At 40.8% G+C, this 22,704-nt stretch overlaps 3 protein-coding genes across 9 annotated transcripts in view; all 3 read left to right on the plus strand.

Moving 5' to 3' along the window:
• The window catches only part of LOC118428720 (inactive rhomboid protein 1-like), an 81,726-nt gene extending 73,434 nt beyond the window's left edge, over positions 1-8,292 (plus strand). For 5 of the 7 annotated variants that reach the window (XM_035838870.1, XM_035838877.1, XM_035838874.1 and 2 more), the window contains 4 exons: positions 3,160-3,333; positions 4,324-4,424; positions 5,231-5,384; positions 6,033-8,292. In XM_035838870.1, the coding sequence (XP_035694763.1) occupies positions 3,160-3,333; positions 4,324-4,424; positions 5,231-5,384; positions 6,033-6,467 (864 nt within the window). In that variant the 3' untranslated portion in view covers positions 6,468-8,292. The remainder of the gene's footprint in view (positions 1-3,159; positions 3,334-4,323; positions 4,425-5,230; positions 5,385-6,032) is intronic. The other 2 variants (XM_035838872.1, XM_035838876.1) reach the window with 1 other exon arrangement.
• A 3,308-nt stretch (positions 8,293-11,600) lies between these two features.
• LOC118429676 lies at positions 11,601-13,759 on the plus strand. The gene has a single exon (XM_035840264.1). It carries the CDS (start codon positions 12,426-12,428, stop codon positions 13,374-13,376), a length of 951 nt encoding a protein of 316 aa, XP_035696157.1. The 5' UTR covers positions 11,601-12,425; the 3' UTR covers positions 13,377-13,759.
• A 4,052-nt stretch (positions 13,760-17,811) lies between these two features.
• Positions 17,812-21,123, plus strand: LOC118429670. The gene is made up of 3 exons (XM_035840256.1): positions 17,812-18,163; positions 19,870-19,920; positions 20,431-21,123. The coding sequence occupies exons 1-3, from the start codon at positions 17,993-17,995 to the stop codon at positions 20,596-20,598; spliced, it is 390 nt and encodes a 129-aa protein (XP_035696149.1). The 5' UTR covers positions 17,812-17,992; the 3' UTR covers positions 20,599-21,123.
• Positions 21,124-22,704: the final 1,581 nt, after the last annotated feature.

Below are 22,704 nucleotides of genomic sequence, written 5' to 3' on the forward strand. Positions count from 1 at the left end.
TCCGGTTGTTATGGCCGCGGGTAACAATGATTCAATCAATCGTTTTTTCATGTAACTTTTGGTATACAGAACATCCCAGTTTACTTTTAGCATATTTGTGTAGAGTATCTAATGATTGTAAATTTATGGAACGGGCACCAGGCCTGTTTGCGTACAGGGTGGTCATAAAAATAAAGTGCCGCAATTACCCTACTAAAGTCAAACACTCCATTCAGCTCATTTTATAGACTTGTGAATGAAGGCAAGTTGAATAAACAGGACATGTCAATCAAAGCCACTGTTACTCTTTATTCAAGCAAACAATTTGAACCAAGAGGTGCCAGCCATGAACCGTAGGAAGGCTATTCCATCCTAAGACTGTACTCCAGCATCCTGGAGATAGTCTGCGATGGTCCTTGCTATGTGTGGACGAGTGTTTTAATCTTGCAGAATTGAATTTGGTCCAATATTGAAGAGGTAGGATATTCCGACTGGATGGAGGATTGTGTCCCTTTATCTCACCACATTGAAGTTGCCTGGAATGGTGACGAGTCTTGTTTTTCCTGTGCCGCTATACCTCCCCACACTATGATGCTGCCTCCACCACCAAACGCTGACAGTTACTCTTGCCGTGTCAGCGTGCGGTTCCTCTTGCCGCCTCCACGCATTGATTCGTCCATATCCAACTGCCGAAAGGGCAGATATACTCTACTCAAATGTGCTATAACAAACTGGTATGTTCTGTAATCCAAACGTGATGTGAATAAAGGATTGACTGAGTCACTGACACACGCACAAATACCAACAGGACGATACAGAGTAGAACAGAATCAGGGAAATTTGGGCACTTTTTTGGGGTGACCTTCTCCTGTAAGCAGGCCTGGTGCTCGTTTCATGAGTTCACAGTCATAATAAGGTTGATACTATAGGAAAGAGAATCACACAAGCTTTCAATTGATATATGATACATTGAAATGTATGCAGAAATAGTGGAAATATGATATACTAAAGTTGATATTCCAAACTTTTTGTGCCGAGTTTATGTTCATAAGACAAAGGCCTTGCATATATGAAATGAATACTAAAATAATAAAAAAAATGATATATAAAGATATAATATCAATAAATAAATAGAATAATTATATATTATCTTCAATATTTAAAAAGAAAAAAATCCACTCCTGGGCTCGAACCACCACTCCTGGGCTCGAACCAGGGACTTTCGGATCCGAAGACCTGTGACTTTACCGTTTGAGCTAAGTTGTTACGTGTATTACATGTGAGTGTACATAATGCTTTAACCTCACTACATAGTATTATTTATGTCGATTTTCGGTCGCTTTCTTGATAAAATCACTTTTTCTTAAATAATAAAAAAATGAGATATAGAAATATGATATCAATAAACAAATAGAATATTTGTATATTATCTTCAATATTCAAAAAGAAAAAAATCCATTCTCGGTGATTCGAACCAGGTACTTTCGGATCTGAAGACCTGTGGCTTTACCGATTGAGCTAAGTTGTAACGTATATTATATGTGAGTGTACATAATGCTTTAACCTCACTACATAGTATTATTTATGTCGATTTTCGGTCGCTTTCTTGATAAAATCACTTTTTTTCTTGTGCAATCCTGTGGAATAGATATAATATGGCCATTTTCCAGGATATTGAAGTCCGAAACCACAATGCAATGGTATTTCCGAACAGTCCTACCTCACAGCGTTCGTTCCAAAATGGTGGATGTTCTGTCGCCTTCTATAGTGGTCACCAAACGCAAATAACCAATTGAAATAGCGCCAAATGAAATAGATAAGCTTACAATCCCTTAATATCATTGAATAAAAATAATAGCCTAAGATTAGATTACATTATGAAATATATTAGAAATCTACCTATGAAAGTCTAATGTGTCTTCAGCTTTTTCCATCAGAAAATTCACATTTCCGTAGCGGCTACATGCGGTTGCATATGTCACGTACAATTCAGGCTGACGCAACAATCGTGAAGGTCTTGCCATATAAGGCAATGGTTGAACAACAAACATAGAGGGCCTTCATCCTATGCTACACAGTGTTGAACCAAGTACCATTCAGGCATGCATGCATGCATCGATCCATCGAAGCATCATTGAAGGAAGGAAGGAAGGACTGAAGGTAAAACCGAATACATGGCGTTTCGTCGCCGCAGGGCGACGAAACGCAAAAACATTGGTAGCACTGTTGGTCAGTCTGAGTGTGAATGCCATTCAGCACCAAGGACAGCAGTGTCAGTGAAAGTCATTCCAAATCAGCATCAGGAATAGTGGTGTCAGCTATGTCTGTATGAAAGTCATTCAGTGCCAGGGACAGCTATGTCTGTATGAAAGTCATTCAGTGCCAGGGACAGCTATGTCTGTATGAAAGTCATTCAGTGCCAGGGACAGTTGTGTCATGTCATACAGCACCAGGGACAGCTATGTCTGTATGAAAGTCATACAGCACCAGGGACAGCTATGTCTGTATGAAAGTCATTCAGTGCCAGGGACAGCTATGTCTGTATGAAAGTCATTCAGTGCCAGGGACAGTTGTGTCATGTCATACAGCACCAGGGACAGCTATGTCTGTATGAAAGTCATACAGCACCAGGGACAGCTATGTCTGTATGAAAGTCATTCAGTGCCAGGGACAGTTGTGTCATTGTAATTGTCATACAGCACCAGGGATGGCTATGTCTGTATGAAAGTCATTCAGCACCAGGGACAGTTGTGTCATTGTAATTGTCATACAGCACCAGGGACAGCTATGTCTGTATGAAAGTCATACAGCACCAGGGACAGTTGTGTCATTGTAATTGTCATACAGCACCAAGGACAGCTATGTCTGTATGAAAGTCATTCATCACCAGGGACAGCTATGTCTGTATGAAAGTCATACAGCACCAGGGACAGCTATGTCTGTATGAAATTCATACAGCACCAGGGACAGTTGTGTCAGTGAGAATGTATTTCAGCACCAGGACAGATAGTTTGGTGTGAATGCCTTTCAGCACAAGGGACAACTTCGTTGGTATGAATGCCTTTCAGTACGAAGGCCAGTGGTAGTGGTGTCAAAATATGCACAATTTGTGTCAGTGTGAATGTCACACAGTTTGAATGTCACTCAGAGTGCCCATTGTTGTCTCTGTCTCCCGTGCAGGTGTGTAAGGAGCCTGTAGCAGGTAGTTCCGGAGGCAGCCAGGACCACATGGCCTGCGAGGTGACGGCCCACCCCTGTTGTATCGGCATCACAGGCACCTGTGAGATCACCACCAGGGAATACTGCGAGTTCAAACATGGCTTCTTCCACCAGGAGGCCTCACTATGCTCACAGGTAATGACATGGTTACATTGGTTGTAAGTCATCATGCGATTTTGGTGTTGTACAGGGCTGTCTTACGTCCAGCTCAAATTTTTTCCGTCCGACCCGAATCCCTTGTAAATCTGCTGCAAAATTATGAAGTACATATATGTTGTGTTCAAATTCATTGATATGATCATCTACATTGTTGAAGGTCCTGTACGAGCTTCACTTTTCGCTCTCCCATCAGATACATACAGAATACTACAGGTACATGGTATGTTCCGCATCACTCATGGGAGGGGTGGGACTCTGGCTGATGAGGAATTCACCATGTTGTATTCTGTTTTTACTTCATGCCAACCCATGATAACATACATTTCACTGTGAATTGTGCCAGAAATTGAGAACATTTGCTGTCCTCAACTGAAAACTACAAAGGACATTAATTCTGAAGTTTGAATCTGTTTAGCGAATTTTTGACATTGGTGTACACAAAGTGCATCCTAATTATTTGTCAAAGCCCTTGTGATAGAAGCCAAGTGATACTTTTAGATAATAATGGATCAGTCAGGAACACCTGTATTGATCGTTATCACAGCCCATATACATTGTGTATGTGACATAAGAGATCTTTCACAAAATTGACTCCGTAGAGTGCTTGGAGAATGACAACCTCAAGCCGAACATCCACACTTTTGCCACATCTTTAGTAAAGACGATGGAGTTGCATGTTCCCCGTATAGGAACTTTATTCGAACCAACACACAACAAACATGTTTTGCCATGTGGCTTACATAGTGTTATGGGCTCAAATGAGCATAGTACAGCATGTCCTCGCTTTTATAGGCCATGTGAATAGTGCCCTGACCAGGTGCAAGGTGCCCTGGGTGGCTTAACCAATCAAAGAATAGCAAAAAAGAGGTAGTGCAGTCTGCTCTAGGTCCAGGTGCACTACATTACCTCACTTGACTGTTAAAACTGACTTTGTGTTAAACAGTACATCTCCTGTGTTGTGTCCAGGTGTCATGTATGGACAGGATCTGTGGCCTCCTCCCGTTTATGGACCCGGAGGTTCCTGACCAGTTCTACAGGCTGTGGACGTCACTCTTCCTACATGCTGGGTACGTCCGGATTACTGCCTTTCTCCGAACACTCTATAGATACTTACATGCCAGCACTATTACATGCACATAGACTACACACTTAGAATTTTATACTAGTTTTACTACATACAAATAATGCATGCGATGTCCAGATTGAGTTTTTTGGACTGCAGATTTCAATAAAAAAAAATTTTCATTTTATTTTCTATCACATATTCAAGGAACTGACATTTGCATATTCAGAAAATCTTCAGTAATTCACCATTAAAAGCCTGACAGTCATTATTTATAACATGATCACAAAAAGAACTGATTGGAAAGTTACAGGACAGGGTTGTTTAGTTAGACCCCCTTTACACCAGAAGCTGCTATGTTGAGTGACCAAAAATTTTCAGATCAATCAACGAATTTCATAGACAAAGAGTGGATATGTTTACATTTGTGCATTTTGTTATCTTTGAGCTCATACTTTTACATTCAATATCATATCAATTATGAGATCAAGGGTAGAGAAATTCCACTTTTGATTGATAAAGGGTTGCCGACCAATTGCCGTCAAATGGAAGAGATATTTTAAGGAAGTAGGGACTTACTATCTAATGTGTAAAGAAATTTTACTTTTGATTGATAAAGTGGTTGCCGACCAATTGCCGTCAAATGGAAGAGATATTTTAAGGAAGTAGGGACTTACTATCTAATGTGTAAAGAAATTCCACTTTTGATTGATAAAGGGTTGCCGACCAATTGCCGTCAAATGGAAGAGATATTTTAAGGAAGTAGGGACTTACTATCTAATGTTACAGTATGTTTGTTCCTTGTTGTAGGTTGGTCCACTTGCTCCTGTCGGTGATCTTCCAGATGACGATCCTGCGTGACCTGGAGAAGCTGGCGGGGTGGGGCCGCATCGCCATCATCTACATCCTGAGCGGCATCGGAGGGAACCTGGCCAGCGCCGTGTTCTTGCCATACCAGGCAGAGGTAAAGAGCATCAAAAACAGATGTTGTTTCCAGCTTTTGAATTTTTCTGCCACTACTTATACAATGTATGTATACCCAATGTTGTTAATTTTTGTTGGGAGATCTGTCATTTTAAACTTCCGAAACATTTTAAACAATCTCATGTCATGAAGTCCAGCACTTTTCGACAGAATGGGTGAAATTTTTCCGTTGCAACAAGCAAATTTCTGTCCCGGGACAGAGGGATGGGTTTTGTAGACAACACTAGTACTGATCATAATGTTTGTCCAAAAATTGGTCTTTTTTTCCACCTCAGTAGTGGTACCTGTAGCAAAGAGATATAGTTCACAACAAAACTATTCATACCCTCCTAATTTTTCATTCATCTGTCATGTGAATTTTTTTTCTTTACATACTAGTGCAAGGTAGAAACGTTCAATATAATTACACAATATTAAGATGAGATATCGGTCAAAATTCCTATGTACTGCCATTCATTCTTGAGGAAAGCAAATTGACAAGGGCTATGAATACATTTGGGGGGGGGGGATGAATGATTCTTTTGTTAAGATAGAAAGCTAGTATATGAAACAACTTACAAGAAAAGAAATTACCAGTTGTGAAGACCTAAAAGAAGTTACAAACTTGGTGCTTCTTTCCTCTATCTAGGTTGGACCTGCAGGTGCCCACTTCGGCGTTATCGCGTGCCTGTTTGTTGAGGTGTTCCAGAGCTGGCAGATGCTGCAGGCACCCTGGAGGGCCATCCTGAAGCTGTCCATCATCGTCCTGGTCCTCTTTCTCCTGGGCCTCCTGCCGTGGATCGACAACTTCGCGCACATCACTGGTTTCATCTGCGGCATCCTTCTCTCCTTCTCGTTTCTACCTTACATCACGTTTGGGGCGTTCGACAAGAACAGGAAGCGAATACAGATCATCGTGTCCTTCCTCCTGTTTGTGGCCTTCTTCTCGGGACTGGTCGTTCTTTTCTACGTCAGGCCACTGACAGACTGTCAGGGGTGCGAGTACGTCAACTGTATCCCGTTCGACAAAACCTTCTGTAAATACCAAGGTCTTGACCTCACCCCTAGAGACGAGACGACGTGAAGTCGTTCTAAAACCTTATACTTATAGATATCACATTGATAGGAAAACTGATGAAACAGTAACTGTAGATAAGTATTGTAAAACTATACAGATGGGTACTAGCTTTGATCATAAAAACTTAACGACCAGCATTTGTTTCTGACAATGTATGTCTTAGCCAAACAAAGGACAACTTGTTCATTCATCTTTCTTTCTAAGGGAGTGAATCGCTGATGTTTACAAAATGCTGCCAACATTTCTCGTAACATTAACCAAAAGAAGTGTGAAGAATTATGCCGGCAATACCGTTTTGATGCTTTTTTTTTCTGAAGGCTTGAAAGTTCATGTACTTTTAGGCTGGAATGAAGCCTAACATTGCAGTAACCGTTGCTACCATGTTACAGTATGGTGCCATATTATCGTACGCAAAACATTTTATATGCTTGATCATTCCGAGATTTTCTTAGCTATGTTATACATAACGATGCCCTGCTGCTGAACATGTTGCATTTATCCTGGTGTTGCCAGGCATTGTTATTAATCAGACAATTGTGAGTGGTAGGATTCTATGGTAGGATGGTTTGCATGTGTTTTAACATGTCTTAAACGACTGGGACAAAAGTCTGGAAACGTGTACTATTACATGCACTAATAAGATGTGAACGTCTTTGATATTTTGATATTTATTCCTAACAGTACAGTGAAGATGTAACGAAACATGCCATATTTGTGCTTATCAATAGCAAGTTACTCTGGCATTTGTAATGTTGTGTCCATACTTCAGCAAAGGGCTATAATTTCGTTTTGAACAATTGAGGGCTGTCAGCAAAAAAATTAAAAGCTCTCAGTACACCGCTGCATGTAGTTTGTGTTGAGTAGCTATTTTGCCTATTTGTCAAAAGCCCCTCAGAAGCACTGTTAAGAGAGTGCCATTATACGATGGTATATTTATTGCTGTGGTAAAAGCAAAGAACAGTCCATGGCCCTTACAAAATCTTCACTGAAAAGAAATAGTTTGCAGTAGGCCAAATGCAAATATTTCTTGACAAAGTTTGCCATCAGACTTGCCATACATGTAGTTTTGCTCATTTAATGCCGTAGTGGTCCATGCTTATAGATTATTAAGACTATGATTTATGGAACCTTTTATAGAACATGATATTTATGCATAAGATGTGTACTGAGTTTATAAACTTTCTTTCCTGTGAAGCATCCAGTGTATATCTATAACAACATTTACACACAGTATTAGCAGATATACTGTATAGTTTGTTATAAGTGTTCAAAGTGAAACCTACACTCTCGGTTTGAAAAGAGCTGAAGCGTTGTTTGACTTTTGTATTTTACATTTAGACCATTTTTGTTTTGTACTGATAAAAGTCATCAATACTTGCCTAACACAAACCAGTGTTTTTGGAGAGCAGAAAGAAAAGAAAGCTTGTAAAAGACATATATTAAACTCTTCATATTTTAAAGCCTACCTTCTAACTGTTCCAGAGACTGATGATGCACTAAATGTATGAAAACAGCAACATTGTAACCAGTGTTATTTACCATAATGTACATTTATCTGTTCTTGTAATAAGGCTCTTTCCAACTCAGGACATTGCTGTACCATATGGGATGTTGTATTTTTGTACCCAGAGCTGTGATTATTGCTTAATAGATACAAAATGTACATATATCATCGTCTCTGGTTTAACTAGCTAGGAGAAAATCCAAGAGGTTTACTCAAACAAAACTCCAACTCAAGGCATTTGGGAAGTTTCAGCCAACATTTCGTTGTATCCTATAGTCTACCAGGAGCCTAGGTGTGATTGAAAAAAAAAATGTCTTTGATCAGCACTAAGGAAAAAAAATGCTGTCGATACATTGTACAATGTATATCTGAAGTTACAACCTTCTGTGTTTTGCCCTGAACATTTTCACAGAAAAAAAGATCAAGTCAAGTTTGATTGGTATGTTTGTATAATGTTTAATATCACTTCATGTATAGTTTATGCTACGGTCACATTTGCACGGAAGCCCGTAGACGATCTACATGTAGGTGTGGCCGTTTCTGAAGCCATAATACGTCCCGACTCCAACCCTACCCCCAATCATGGTAGTTATTTTTGCCGGGTCCCGGGCTGATTAAAAAATCCAGGTGCCCGGCTTTGGCCAAAAATTGTCCGGTAACCGCAGTGTCCCACAGGGCCATGTAGTGAAACGCCTGAAAGTGCAAAAAAAATCCAGAAATTCCTGTCGAATTTTGGGAATTCTTGCCAAACGGACGCACACTATACTGTTAGGCTAGCCTCTGAGGCGTCGCCAAAAAAAAACGCCCGGTGGGACACCATTTTCCAATTGTGACCGTAGCATTATATAGTTAGATTGTTTTGTTTTTTTTAAGCAAGAAGATCTTATTCTTTCAAAGAGCTTTTTAACTTTTTCACTACCACAGGATTGCTATGTGTACAGTTCGTACTATATGTCTGTTATCATGAGAAATAACTTGATTTTTGTTGGTACATGTATGTGTCTCACAATTGTTCCATACTTGTCTTATTGAAACACAGTATATTCTTCTTACTAAGAATTATTTGGCCTTTGACAACTAAGATGTGGAAAATGAAGTTATAGAAAAAAAATCATTCACGACAATTTATATACAGAAGCTGGAATAAATGTATTTCAGGAAACGTGATTGTTGTCAGAATTTTCTTTGTTGTCACTATTGTGGTGAGCTAGTGAATGGTGAAATTTGTAGGCACAACCCTTCATTTAGATGCTGGTTAATTTCAGGTGGAAGCTATAGACAAAGTAACCGATTCTGAAGAGGTACCTATGTAGTCTAGATGCGTGTGTGTGTGTGTGTGTACATACATGTATGTGCGTGTGGGTGCGTGCGTGTCAGTCTGAGTGCGTGCGCGTGTGTGAGGGAGTATGGGTGTGTGTGCATGTGTGTGTTTGTATGTGTCTGTGTGTTTGTTCCACTTGATAGTAAAGTTACATATATACGTCCACTTAAATGTCCTACTTGCAGTTCTACACCCGCTCTGGAACTGTGGGTAAAGCATAGCTTTTCTTGGTTGGTAAGAAGTCGAATGCCGACAGGTACACGTGAATGTCCAGTATGCGGACGTATCGGCTACACCATTAACATCTACGTCACCATTGACGTCGTCAGTACCCGTGATGGACATCCATGAAGGCTTAGAAAATCTACAATGAATATTGAATCCTTTATCGGTGTTACTTCGTAGCTCCGGGGGTAGGTAAGTTGTACTTTTTTGGAAAACAGTCTTGTTCTTTCAACCCATGTCCTGTAAAACGACTCCCCTGGCGCTCAAGGTTATACTGCATCTATAAGCAATCCACACAACTTCGAGCATTTCGAAAGGAAAATTGGAACTATTGATATTTACAAAAAAATAGACATAAACACCGATGTACCGTCAATACTTTCAAGAATATAAATGAAATTTGGCAATGTTAACTCCTCAGAACGTAACAATTTATAGGACATATATACTGGGTCACTTTATGATTGTATGGGTAAAATGTAAAGGAAACGTGTCAATTAAGGCATAGTATCCCATTTTTTTGTCTGGAAATGTCTTAGATATTATCATTCTTAGTTTTGGATGGTCGCATTTTCAGACACAATGTCAAATAAGTCTCAAAGATCAAAACCCCTTTGCGAGCCTTTCGCGATTTCCCCATTCCCGAAAAGACGGAAATTTGGCAATTTGACGGTCGTTTTAGTCACTTATCGGAGGCGGCCGAGAGCGGTACTACAGATTAGGCTCTGATAGGGTATGTGGTTCTGAGTTTTAAAATGTGAAAGCGTACAAGAAATTAGGCTGAAGACCGGTGAAAACTTTCCCAAATAGGTTCACACATCTCTTCATACATCTAGAATGACATTTCAGACATTTGTAGACATAAAAAGGATAGATTTTGGAGCGTCGCGCGAGGAGCCCTTGCAAGACCGTGGCCCGTCAGAAGCGCCACCTATATATTCTTCTAAACATCGCTTGTGATCCGTTATTGCTGGTTTACTTAGGATATAATGCTGATCTATCCGCTGATTATATTTGACAGCTTTGACATTTTCTTCAACTGTTCATATAATTGGTCACTTCTTGTATGATGAACATGATGGACATCAGACCACAAAGTAATATAACAAGCGAATACTGCGCCTGTAAAACATAAATGGATTTAACTAAACTACTGTGTTCTGTTCCTATAAATTTCGTGTTGACTCCGATAACCTGTTTGTAACAGAAGAAAAGATGGCGAACCTTTAAAGCACATTTTGGTTGGAAAACAGACATAAAAACATGTACATGACCATGTACATGTACACAGCACTGTATAAGTATATATGTACATGAGTAGAGTAGGAGGACTAGTTGGGATCGCTCCTCTTGAAATTAACTCATAGTACGAGCTTCAATCAGCTTACTGTCACGTTGGGTTTGTCTAACGAATTACTAGTATTTCACTGCAGCGCGTGTAGCGATTCATCTATGAACTGCAGCAAAACCTTGACATTTTCTTCCCCTTCGAACTTTGTACTGAACATGCCTTTGGTGAGTTACAAGATGGAACGCAACTGCCTAGAAACGGAAAGCTTTTTGATACCTGCATGATCTGAACCAAGCTCGTGCCCCTTTACACTTTGGAATAAGGAAGGTCTATCCTACAATCATTGTCTCTATGTCTTCAAATTAAACACGTCTTGGCCACCTCTTAATGGTCCTTAAGGCTTATTATTTGTACCCTAATGAGGAAAATCACCACAAGGGGTCCAACCCGTGTTACATTAATCATTATCATGTTGTCAATCCGCATAGTTGTCCAAACGTCCCCACATCTACAATCACTACCATATAACGATAACACATTCCTTCGCATGGTTTGTACAGTATACGTCTACTGTGTACCTATACAGTAGTCATTACTAGACAGGGGACAAACACAAGTGAATTATCTACTACTCGCGACCACTTCAATCTAATATTTCAGCTGCCGGAAAGATAAAACCTGCCAAGCCAAAACATATACTCCCTTTGTTCGCCGCTGACAATGTCAAGCCATGCGTATCTACACAAGACAGGTATGCGACAGGTAGTGTTTCTCGGGAGAGAAAAGACGAGGTGGTCGGATGACATTTCGCCGTGAGCGATAGCTTGCAAGGTACCCTGACGCTATTGTGCTATAGTTAGTAAGGTTCCCCTTAGCGAAGATAAATGTTTCTGCAGATCGGTAGCTGATTGGTTGTTGGTTGGGAACCGTGCTTTGTTGTGGGTGGCCAAGTGAACCGGGACTGGTGGATTGTAGGCTAGAAGGGTCCTGAAGGCGAGAGTGAGTTACAATCGGAATTTTGGAGCTACTGGTGCATGAAAGTCGCCTGGATACGTGCTCGTGTCGTGCGACGACCCACACGGAGGCGTCCTAGCTTGGCAGAACGACCCTTGACAACGTAGGGAGTTCGGACGCATTCACCGTGGTTTTTACGACACCTGCCCCTGTTCCAGTTGTGTTGACACAACTAAATACGTGCGTCCTTCTACACGGCAGCACAATCGGGAGGGGAAACCTAACCTGGCCGCGAGGTTATCTGAACACTACGTGCCTCGTGACGACTTCAACACCTTTTTAGAAGAACACACAATAAGGAATCCGTATGCAGTCTTCTGAAGGAACGCAAACTTACAGCGGTTTGTTTGCTCACATGTTTACCTTGCGCATCTTTAAGTTCTGACAACAAGGTACTCACGCCTTCTCGGTAGTCTTTTCGTGCGTAAGAAGGACTTATAGTTTCTTATGATATCCTAGACGCCATGACAGGCCAGAACAACACCACGACGTCGGTGTCCGGGTGCCGTCCGGACACAACTGGACATCCAAACAAGTGACCGCTTCATCAAACAAGTCAGGTACGTCGTCTAAACAGTTCCAACTGAACGCTACTCTTGAGTGTAAACGATGCCAGGCCCGGGAATGACCATGACGAAGGCTATAAAGATTCCCCAGAGCAAGGTGACCTTTGCCGAGTACAGTAGGGAGTCAGAGGACCTGATAAACTTGAGTTCGAAAAACGGCGCGGAGGGAAAAGTGACGGAAATGCTCCCCGGAAAAAGCAGCTTATCTCGGATTATCCTACATGACAACGTCAGTCAGAAGAGGTTATTAGACATGAAACTTTCCGTCATCAACAACCAAGAGAGAAGAAACGACAGTCTGTTTAACCACTACAAGAAAACCTTCATCACAAGACTGGAGAGAAAACAGAAGACGTGGATCAAGGAGGACAATTATGTGAGGAAGAACTTGAGTTTCCCGGCCTTAGCGACGTCTTATTCGGCTTGGGAAGGAGGAGAGTCTCCTAGGAAGAAGCTTTTTGACTCTTCTTCGTACCCCTATAACGAACTGTCGGTGACAGTGCGAAGACTACACACACAGCCGGCCCCACAGATCCAAACAGACCGCGAGGAGTTACCCAGACTCGCCACGGTACCGATACAAACCAAGCGGCACAGTTACGGCAGCCGCCCGCCCAAATCGCACCGCGGCGACGACAGCCCCCGCGACAACAGCAAACAAAATCTCCCCAAGCTTCCGACGATAAAGTCCACGGAAACCTTACGGGGCGTAGCTATGCCCACGGGGGAAGGTACAAAGACTTCTCGGCAAAACGGATGGGTTGGCAAGAAGCTAACGGACAAAGGAGCTTCGAAGAACGCTTTCCTACAAGACGATAGGTTTGCACGACTAGCTGCCTTGTTGCAACCGGTGAAAAATTTCCCGCGCTTGGCTGTGATCAGGGAGTCTGAGAGAGGGGGGAAAGACTCATCGTCTGGGAGTAGCATAGTTGACTCCGATTACAGTTTGACTGGTAGTCAAAAAGTCTTACACCAAGCGGTCAAGCACTACTAAACTGTTACGGTGTACCGTCCAACATGGGGGATACACGATACCGTACTGTTGATCGTTAGTTGTTTTCTAAACTTCTGCTGTTGCTAAATTTGTCACAAAGTGAAACGGTAGGACCAGATGTCAACACAAAGTTTGGACGACATCTTTTAAGGAAAAATGGAGACTCATATTGAGTTAAAGAACATTCTTAGCAGTGACTTTAAGATAAATTTTGTACACCTGTTCTTTTTACGTCAACGGGTGTCAAACTTTTTGAAACCACTGTTTTGGACTTTCAGGATGACGTTTAAAACTGGACCAAACTTGAGAGACACGATGCTCTTTGCCTATGAATGACCTGAGTATGAAATTTTACATGATGCCAAAAGAAAGTTAGAAGACCTATTTTTAGAACTATGTACTATGTACCGATAGACACACCATGTATATTCAATGCGTAGACGCACAAATTTTGTTCATTTTTTACACCGGTGTTGTTATGCAACGATTCTTTCTCTCACCTGTAATTATGTGAACTGAAAAAATTACAGTCAAATGTAGAATGTTGTATGTATCTTCATAAGGTTATCAACTACATCACTACAGCTGACACCAAAGAAATGTAAATTAATTGCTGCTATATTGTGTAATTCTATCTGTACATGAATTATGAATTGTACATATTTTGAATTGTTAATAACGTACCAATATTTGCCATAAACGTGGTAGATGGTACACAATGTAAAATGTTACTACATTATTAGTTTTCTTCATACAAAACTTCTCGTTAAAGTTTTTGTCAGAGACATCTATCTATGTACAAACATTAAAAGCTGTCAAACTGTTGTCGTTTTGTATGATTGAAAATCGTCTATGTAAATTTACGATGTTTACGGATGATTTTGAACTTAGTATTTGTTTTAGTTGTATGTCTGTTTTGCCCGTGCACGGTAGCGAAAAATGTCGGCATTGTTTCTGCTTCTCAACGCGACGTTTTGCCTTTCATAGCTAACAAAGACAAGCAAAACCTATCCATGGTGAAGTTTACCTCTCCAACAAAGAGCCACCGTGGTTGCAAAATCTCGGATTTCTTTCTCTTTTGTTTGGAGAGAAGAGGTAACAAAGATTTGACTCTTGTGTTACGTGTTAGAGAGAGGGGAGTGAGCAAAGTTCACGTAGGCAAGGGGTGACAAAAGACAAGGGCTGATAGACTCCCCCACGCGCTGTTTTTTAAGCAAATAAACACGAAGAATAAAAATCATCTCTAGGATTCTGTTGCGCAGTGAACGGGGTCACTGCGACACCTTATTAGAAAAACATAATGTCGACGCTTTTCTTGTTTTTGTACAGTCTTTAAGAGGGGATAAAGAAATACTATAAAGTGATGGTACCAATCACCTTCTAGGTCACTGAACAATATGTCTACTTACTAGGACGATTTATGCAGGAAAATATGTTTTTATAGCCCCCTTCGCAGACTTAAAAAGAGCGCTGATTCAAGATTTTCAACATAGAACATGTTTTCTAGTGATGAGATTTGGAGTTTTGCCGCGCCTAGTCCAAAAATAAACACCGACTCTCCTAGTCTCCTAGCCTTCAAAAGGGGCTACAAATATATACTATATATACTCCTAGTATAGGAGTTTCAAAGAGCGGAGACGACAAAATAAAGCGCCTAACAACAAGCTTCAAGTCAAAGTTTATTATGTATATAGCAAAGGGACATTAAATGTTGAGTATATGATAATAATAGAACCACTTGAACAGAATTTACGACTTAAAATACAAGCAATCAAAACAACCCGTTTCCTGTTATCATATCAGGCGATATTGCGTTAATTGTGAGATAATGGTTTCAGCACTTGTTAATGTTTAACTTTTAAAGTTTATGGTAGCCAACATATAATTACATAAATATTTGTTCTTGTTCCTAAGTCTTTCTTCATACTTTTAGTCCGAAAATGCAATACTCCTTTACTATGATTCACAACTTTGCTCTTTCTGTTTGTAACGTTACATTTTTAATCTAAATTTTCCGTCATTTCCGTCGTTTCTACTTTTTCTTTTTGTCCATTTTGTATGTATTGCATGCGTACCTAAGACATGGGCACGGATTTTGCTGTGAAAGAAAGCTTAAAAAAGTGATAGCAACAGCAACGCACCAGGCCACTACTATACAAAAATCACCCTGTGTATAACTTGGTGCCACCTGTTTAAACAAATCGCACGGTTAGGGATTAGAGTAAACGTGTACCGTGTATGCTGTATTGCCCCGTTCACAATTGCTGCCTATGTACAACCCACTTCACTAGCCAAATAAATCACAAATACATTAGGTCATAAAGTCATCACAGGTACAAGCACTTCAGATAAGCTACCAAATCCGGAGGCTAATATGGCTAAATACGCATCTAAGCTACAGGTCGACTCTAAAGAACTACGCACTGTATTTGCGTTGTGTGGAGTAATTTAGTGTAAAAATAGAAGGTGTGTCACGAAAACAAATTTCCTTGTACTACAACGTTGTTTGTCGAAGAAGAAGTTAAAAAAAATTAAAATAAGGAAACTTTTTTCTCACAAAAAGTAAAAATTGAATGCCAAGAATTCTTCACTGGAGTTAGAAACGGACAAGTTTGGTTAGTCTATTAACCTATGTATATAGTGGTGGATCAACCGATAAGCTAGTTGTCGTTACCAAACAGAAAGACCTTTCTTCAGATATGGGTGTTTGGGTTGTTTGTTTGCGTTGGTAGCGGCGAAACGACTTCATTATTGTTTAATGGCCTGATAGAGGAAGTAATCTACTGGCATGGACTAAAAGTATATATTTGTTATTGTATGTACCAGTGTACTTGGTGTAAACGTTTATGTTCACTGAATGACACTATTCTTGTTACAGATAGTAAGAAAATGTTGTATTTTGGTGTCATTTACACTTCCGTTCCATGTATATTTTTCGTATTTCATCAATTACCATGGTATTATTTCTTACCATGTACAATCATTATTATTCTCTGATTTGTTATTATTCTGTATTACTGTATTACGTTTTCAGAGAGAAAATATTTGTATGACATTTCATGCTAGCCTCCACCAGGCATTCCTACGGGCGTGCGGGGATCGTAGAATTCGGAAAAAGAAATCGTGAAATTGGCCAGAGGTGTCAGTCAATGCTTAGGTTCATGCGCTATCCTGGTGTCCAGCCGCATTATAGCTCCCGAGTCTCTTCTGTCCTCCACGCAAATACGGACAGAAGAGACTCGGAAGCTGTAATACGGCTGGACACCAGGCTATTCATGCGCGGCCGACCAACTCCTCTGGTAGCAAACTTCCCTGGCAAATTATTCTCCCTGGTATAGTCTGGTAGAGACTAATTTCATTTCATGCCTTCCTGAAAGATAAAAAGTGCCAAAGCCCTATAACATCCATTGGCATAATACCGGTCGGTTTATTGCAATTTCTCAAGCAATGCTAATTTGGCAAATGATCAACGCATCATTTTCTCCAGTTACATGTTGCTTTTACAGCTTACCTTTGCCACTTCTTCTGTGTAAATTATTTTGTCTCTCTGGTCCTGCTAAAAACATAATATCGTAATTGGAACACACCGCGGAATTGCACGGAGAACGGGCGCGTGGTTGGAAGGGGGTGCACTTTACCGGTCGAACGAAACACGGCACAATAACTGCCGCTATGTACCTTTATTCATCCTCTGTTGTTCCTTTCTTTCCTGTTAGTAGTTGCACAAAACAAAAATCTGCATGAGCATACAAAAAGTCATGAGAAAATGGGCGTATACTGACAAGAATTTTCATTTAATTTTGGTCCGTCACAACCGGTATGACGTAAAACTTTACTGCTGGCCGTAGCATTAAAAATGGCGGGAAAATGGCGGCGTACGTTCAATTTGACCCATTCAGCCGTAGATCCGGGCGATAATGCAACGGTTCCTCACACTTTTACACGAGTTGTAGGTCACCAAAAGAAATTCAAGATTGCTGTTGAATCATGCTCGTCTTGTGCCGTGAGCACATGTGATTATTATCTACAAATCTGGCGATGAACGTGACAGTGTGTTTGTCCCACGACGAGCTCGCCTGCCCCGAAAATGACCTGAAAACTTTTGGCCTTGTTGTCTTCGAATGCATTGTTATCGATGCTTTGTAAATTATGTATTGGACACCTAGATGTCTGAAGTGTTCATACCTCAGAAATAACTATTGTTGAATGTGTAGATCTCTTTAAGTTCCACTATTTTAAATCGACCGGTATAAGGCTTATGACCGGTATTATGCCAATGCATGTTACACCACCTTTCCCCCACATGAGCTGAAGCCCTGCACGTCGCACTTGTTGCACGGAGTCCAAATTTGCATATCAATAGCAGGTGGTTCCGTCTGACAGGTGCCTGGAGAACAGGTGGTCTGCAGTTATCAAACCAACCGCTAGGCGACGCGCCTCGGGGCTATAGCAACACCCACCACAACCCTGCACAGCTGGTGTTACCGGAGAAAGACGCTGATATGCCCCGTCTTTAGAAAAGACAACGCCGTCAGATCATCGTCAGATTGCACTGATAAACAGACGTTCCTTTTAATCGGGGTCGGTGCAAACCCACAGCTTTTCTCTTCTCCGAGATGTCGCAAGCTAAAGGTGGTGGCGGGAAGCCGGCGGTGGCGGCGGCGGGCCCAAGTACCAACCCGGCCCGTGTAGCGTCCGGCCGGACTCCGATAAACACCAACGCTAAACACCCTGAACAGTGGACTCTGCTGAACGACTGGAACATGGAGAAACGAGAACAGTACGAGGTAAGATATAAAGAAACAACAAGACAATTGCACAGTCCATTGCACTTTTAGCTATTGCAAGAGGACAGCATAGCTGCCTTCTGAATTTTTCGAAATTTCAACCATGCAAAACATTAACAGTACATAAGAAAGACGACTGACACCATTGTCAAACAAGTCTTACAGCTTTCTGAGCGATTTACATGGATTTAAAGAAGAAAAACTTTGACGACATCACCATAGCAATACTACATGTATTATTCATGCATACTTTGAAAGCTTTTGCAGATACAATAGTGTACGGAGAATAGAAGAATTGATTTTGTTTTAATGAAAAATGATACTCAGTTCCGAAAGAGGGGTAATTTTAATCATCAATCAAAAGTATGAATGTTGTGCATTCTTATACTAACAAATCTATCATTATAAAGACTGTATACATAGAGATTCAAGGGGAAAGATTCAATATAAAAGGCTGTTTGTCTGGACAAGGGTGAAAAGAAAATTGTTTTGTTAGTCGCCACAATAGAAGAAATGATCGATGCATGCACCATTTCACGTGAAGGGCGCTTGTGTGCACACTCAAAATGCCGGGGCGCAATTTACCGAACTGTTCACCACCTATTTGCCATTCCTTTCAATAATAACACCTTTTGTGTGTGTCCAAGGCTTTCGAACAGGACCTGACATCCAGTCCGACAATTCAAGAAAAAAAGCACGCTTCAAAAATAAACGCAGAGTAAATATTTGAACAAATTGTGGAATGGGGATTCAATGTATCAGAGTAAACATAGACGCTCCATTCTTGGCGGGCGGCCATGATTACATGGCGACGGGCGCCATTGTTTTCTTTGTTTATGTTGGACGGGTAAAGTTACTAATTATGGAGATGTGAAAGCTATACACTGTTCGGAGCACGGACTGGCTTGGAAAGTACTAATTGATTGGAGATTATTTGATTCAAATGGTCGGAAAAGTGGTAGTTCTTTGCCCTCTTGCCTCGCTTAGTTCGTGAATCTTTTACGGTTCAAACTTTTACTCACAATTGGTGACGCCCCTTTTTTGAAAAACAAACAATACATTCCTATCACCCATTCCCTAACTGTGTCAGAGAGATAAGTTGCATGATCAATTTCTCAAATCCGGTATACTGTTTCTAGTTATCTGCTTACAGCGATGAGAACACAATCAACGAAAACAAGATGCTCAAAACAAGAAAACTTAGTCAGAAGTTTGTTCTCAGTGAAAGACAAACAAATACATGTACCATAAATAGAAAGGCAACTTTTTTTTTTCACAAAAATGCAGAATGCTTTCCTCGTAGTCTTTTGTCAAGTTACTCGTAGACAATACTATAGCATAAGGCTTGCCCTATAGTATTGTGTGCAATTTAAAACACAAACAAAAAAGGTATCAACATAAAGAGCTACTAGTAATATATAACCTACGCTGTGATTGGATAATGACAGAAAAAATAAAGAAAAAGACCACACCAACAAAAATTTTGTTTTCCGTTGTATCGAAGACATACATCTTTCACAGAGTACACATTGCACAACGTAAAGTAACCCCAACTTCACAGAACACAAAGAAGGTCATAGTTTTACAGATAGATGATATACTTGCCATCGCTTATTGTATGGCAGGCACCTATTTTGCTTCAACATAGTAATATTTTGCACGTTTGCAGTTTTATTTGAAGACTTATAAATCTAATTCTGTTTCAGTACTGGTTTTTGGACGTTCAGACCCAGATCACAAACATGGCGGCCAAGTTGGTAAGATTTTTTCCATCATCTTCGTGTACATATATTTGTGTGTATCTGTCGGTCTGTCTGTATCTCTCTCTCTGTGTGTGTGCGCACGCGCGCGTGTGTGTCGTGGGTGAGTATGCATGTGCAAGTGTGAGGGAGAAAGAGATAGAGTATGTGTGCATGTATGTGTATGAGGGAGAGTATGTGTATGTATCTATGCATATAACGTTGTGTGTGAGAGACAGACAGACAGACTGTGTGAGTGTATGTGTATGTTTGCATGTGTGTGTGCGTGCGTATGTGTGTGTGTGTGTGTGTGTGTGTGTGTGTGTGTGTGTGTTTGCTTGTGTGTTTAAGAGGGCGGAGACCTACAGTCTTTTTCTTCATTCTCGTGCTTGATGTATTAAGAAATGTGTAAAATGGCATAATTTGATGACACTTTAGTATCCGAAACTGACTGCAATTTCTTGGGCCAAAGCTCGAAATTTGGAGATTTACATAGTCAATAACTTTTATTGACCTGTTCCCCCGTAGGACCAGTCCATGTGGGAACACCCCCACCCCGAGTCCCCGTACTACGGCTTCCCCCCGCGAGACGAGCTGGAACTGCAGAACCAGTGGCTGCGTCACCTCATGGAAGACAAGATGGCGACCGTCCCGAACACCATGGCCTATGGGATCGCTAGGAAGATCAACTACTAATGACCACAATGCAAAAACTGGCGAACGAACAAGAACAGTTGCTTTAAATTTCTACTTTGTTTTAATGTGATAAAGGGAGAATAAAACGAAATATCTCTGACATCATTACCAAAAAGTCTTAAAAATGCTAAGGAACATTCAGAATCAAAAATTAAAGAAATTAACCATATCGACAGTTACTCTATTCAAACTCTAATGCACACTCCGAATATCACTTGAAATATATGTATTTATCTAGCCAGTAACGATTTTGTGAAAGTACACTGTAGTCACCAAGGTGTCACGTGTTCGTGGATGGGTTCTGTCAGTTTAGTGGTCATTTTATTTGGGCGTTTGTGGAAAGGGCTAGGCTGTGTACATGCGCTGTCTATCTAGTTCGGCTATCACATCAGGCAACTATAAGCCAGCCCCCATTTATATCCTTACGGACAGAAATGTAGACAGTCCAGGTAGACAGCGTAGCCTTTTCCGTAAACCCTTATCTTTGCTGTGCGAATAAAAGTTGCCGTATTGCTGCTAGAACCACACGCGTTGTTGCTTTCCTCGACATACATGTTAATTTAATTAAAACGTCAACAGCCTACTGTCTGATCATGAGTGGCGCAACGACTAGAGCGTTGGAATCAGAATCAGTAGGTCCTGAGTTCGATACTCGCCATGCTCCTGCCCCCATGACGGTGGAGTGACGCCCACCGAGCCTCACGGCTTATCTGTCTAAAGGTGCCAAAAAACACCTACGGATTTGGTTCACCAGTGTGTCAACATCTGAATATTTGACACTAAGAACCGTAAATCTTATTTTTCTTATCTTTTACTTATTTATTTCAGCAGTCTGCTATACAGTGGTTGCCACAGTACCATAACTACTTTATTATACGTCCGTTATTCCTCATTAAGCATTGACTCTCATAAATTTGACTTCAAGCTTATAAGGTCATAAATTTGACAAAAGTTTCAGCCAACATAACGTAACCAAACACGCATCTATAAGAATTATCATAATTCATCAAGCGGTTCACAAGTTATTGATACAGAAACACACACATACATACATACATACATACAAAGAAACAAACAGACCGAAATTATGAATACCTACATTTTCATGAAGGTAATAATGCAAGATGAGTAGTTAGTGGAGTGGTATGACTAAGGTCCCTCTTCCACTAGACGGCGATCGCGCTGCACTCTCACTGCGACCTAAATAGGATAATTTCTTAATGTACATCCTTCACTCTCACACTGGGTATATTATGTAAAATGTTAAAGTGTGACCGAGAACTTGACAACAAAACACAAAGTGTAAAAATATTCGTATCCTTTCTATACAATTCGTTGAGCGATATGTCAAATTTTAGGTCGCAGAGAGAGCGCGGCGAGAGCGCCGTCCTAGTGAAAGGGGTTTAAGAATCCTAGAGTGACTCCAGTTTGATATACATCCCAGTCACATGTTATTCACACACGCGATGTCACTCTCTTTCTGAAGGCCGTATGGTCTACCAGTCCAGGCCCTGGATTGGTCTACCGCAAGGCCTTCAGAAAATGGAGCAGGAGCAGAATGAATAAATACAACAACGACAGCAGATTGAAACATCATTTCTAAGAAAATGAAGTCTGGAACAGACGGTGTGGTTGATTAAAAGATGATGGCATATGAAATGGTGTACTTTTCCTACGAGACTGTATTTTCTTGCTAATTCTGTCTCTCTCGAAGAAAGAATGAAAGTGAAGAAAACATCACATCGGCAAATTACTATGAAACGAGATATTAATACTAGAAGCTCTGTTACACTCCCATGAAAGCCGCTAGGAGACCAACCAACCAACCAACCAACCAACCAATCAACCAGCAAACAACAACCAAACCAACCAGCAAACAAACAAACCAATCAACTAATTAACCAACAAATTGACCAACCAATCAACCCACTAACCCACCTACAACCAACTAGCCAACCAACCAACCAACCAACCAATTAACTAATCAACCAACCAATTGACCAACCCACCAACAACCAACCAGCAAACAAACCAACAAATTAACTAACCAACCAACCAACCAACCAACCAACCAACTAGCAAACAAACAACCAATTAACTAATCAA

This window comes from Branchiostoma floridae, chromosome 13 (assembly GCF_000003815.2).
Source record: "Branchiostoma floridae strain S238N-H82 chromosome 13, Bfl_VNyyK, whole genome shotgun sequence".
Classification (NCBI taxonomy): Eukaryota; Metazoa; Chordata; class Leptocardii; order Amphioxiformes; family Branchiostomatidae; genus Branchiostoma; species Branchiostoma floridae.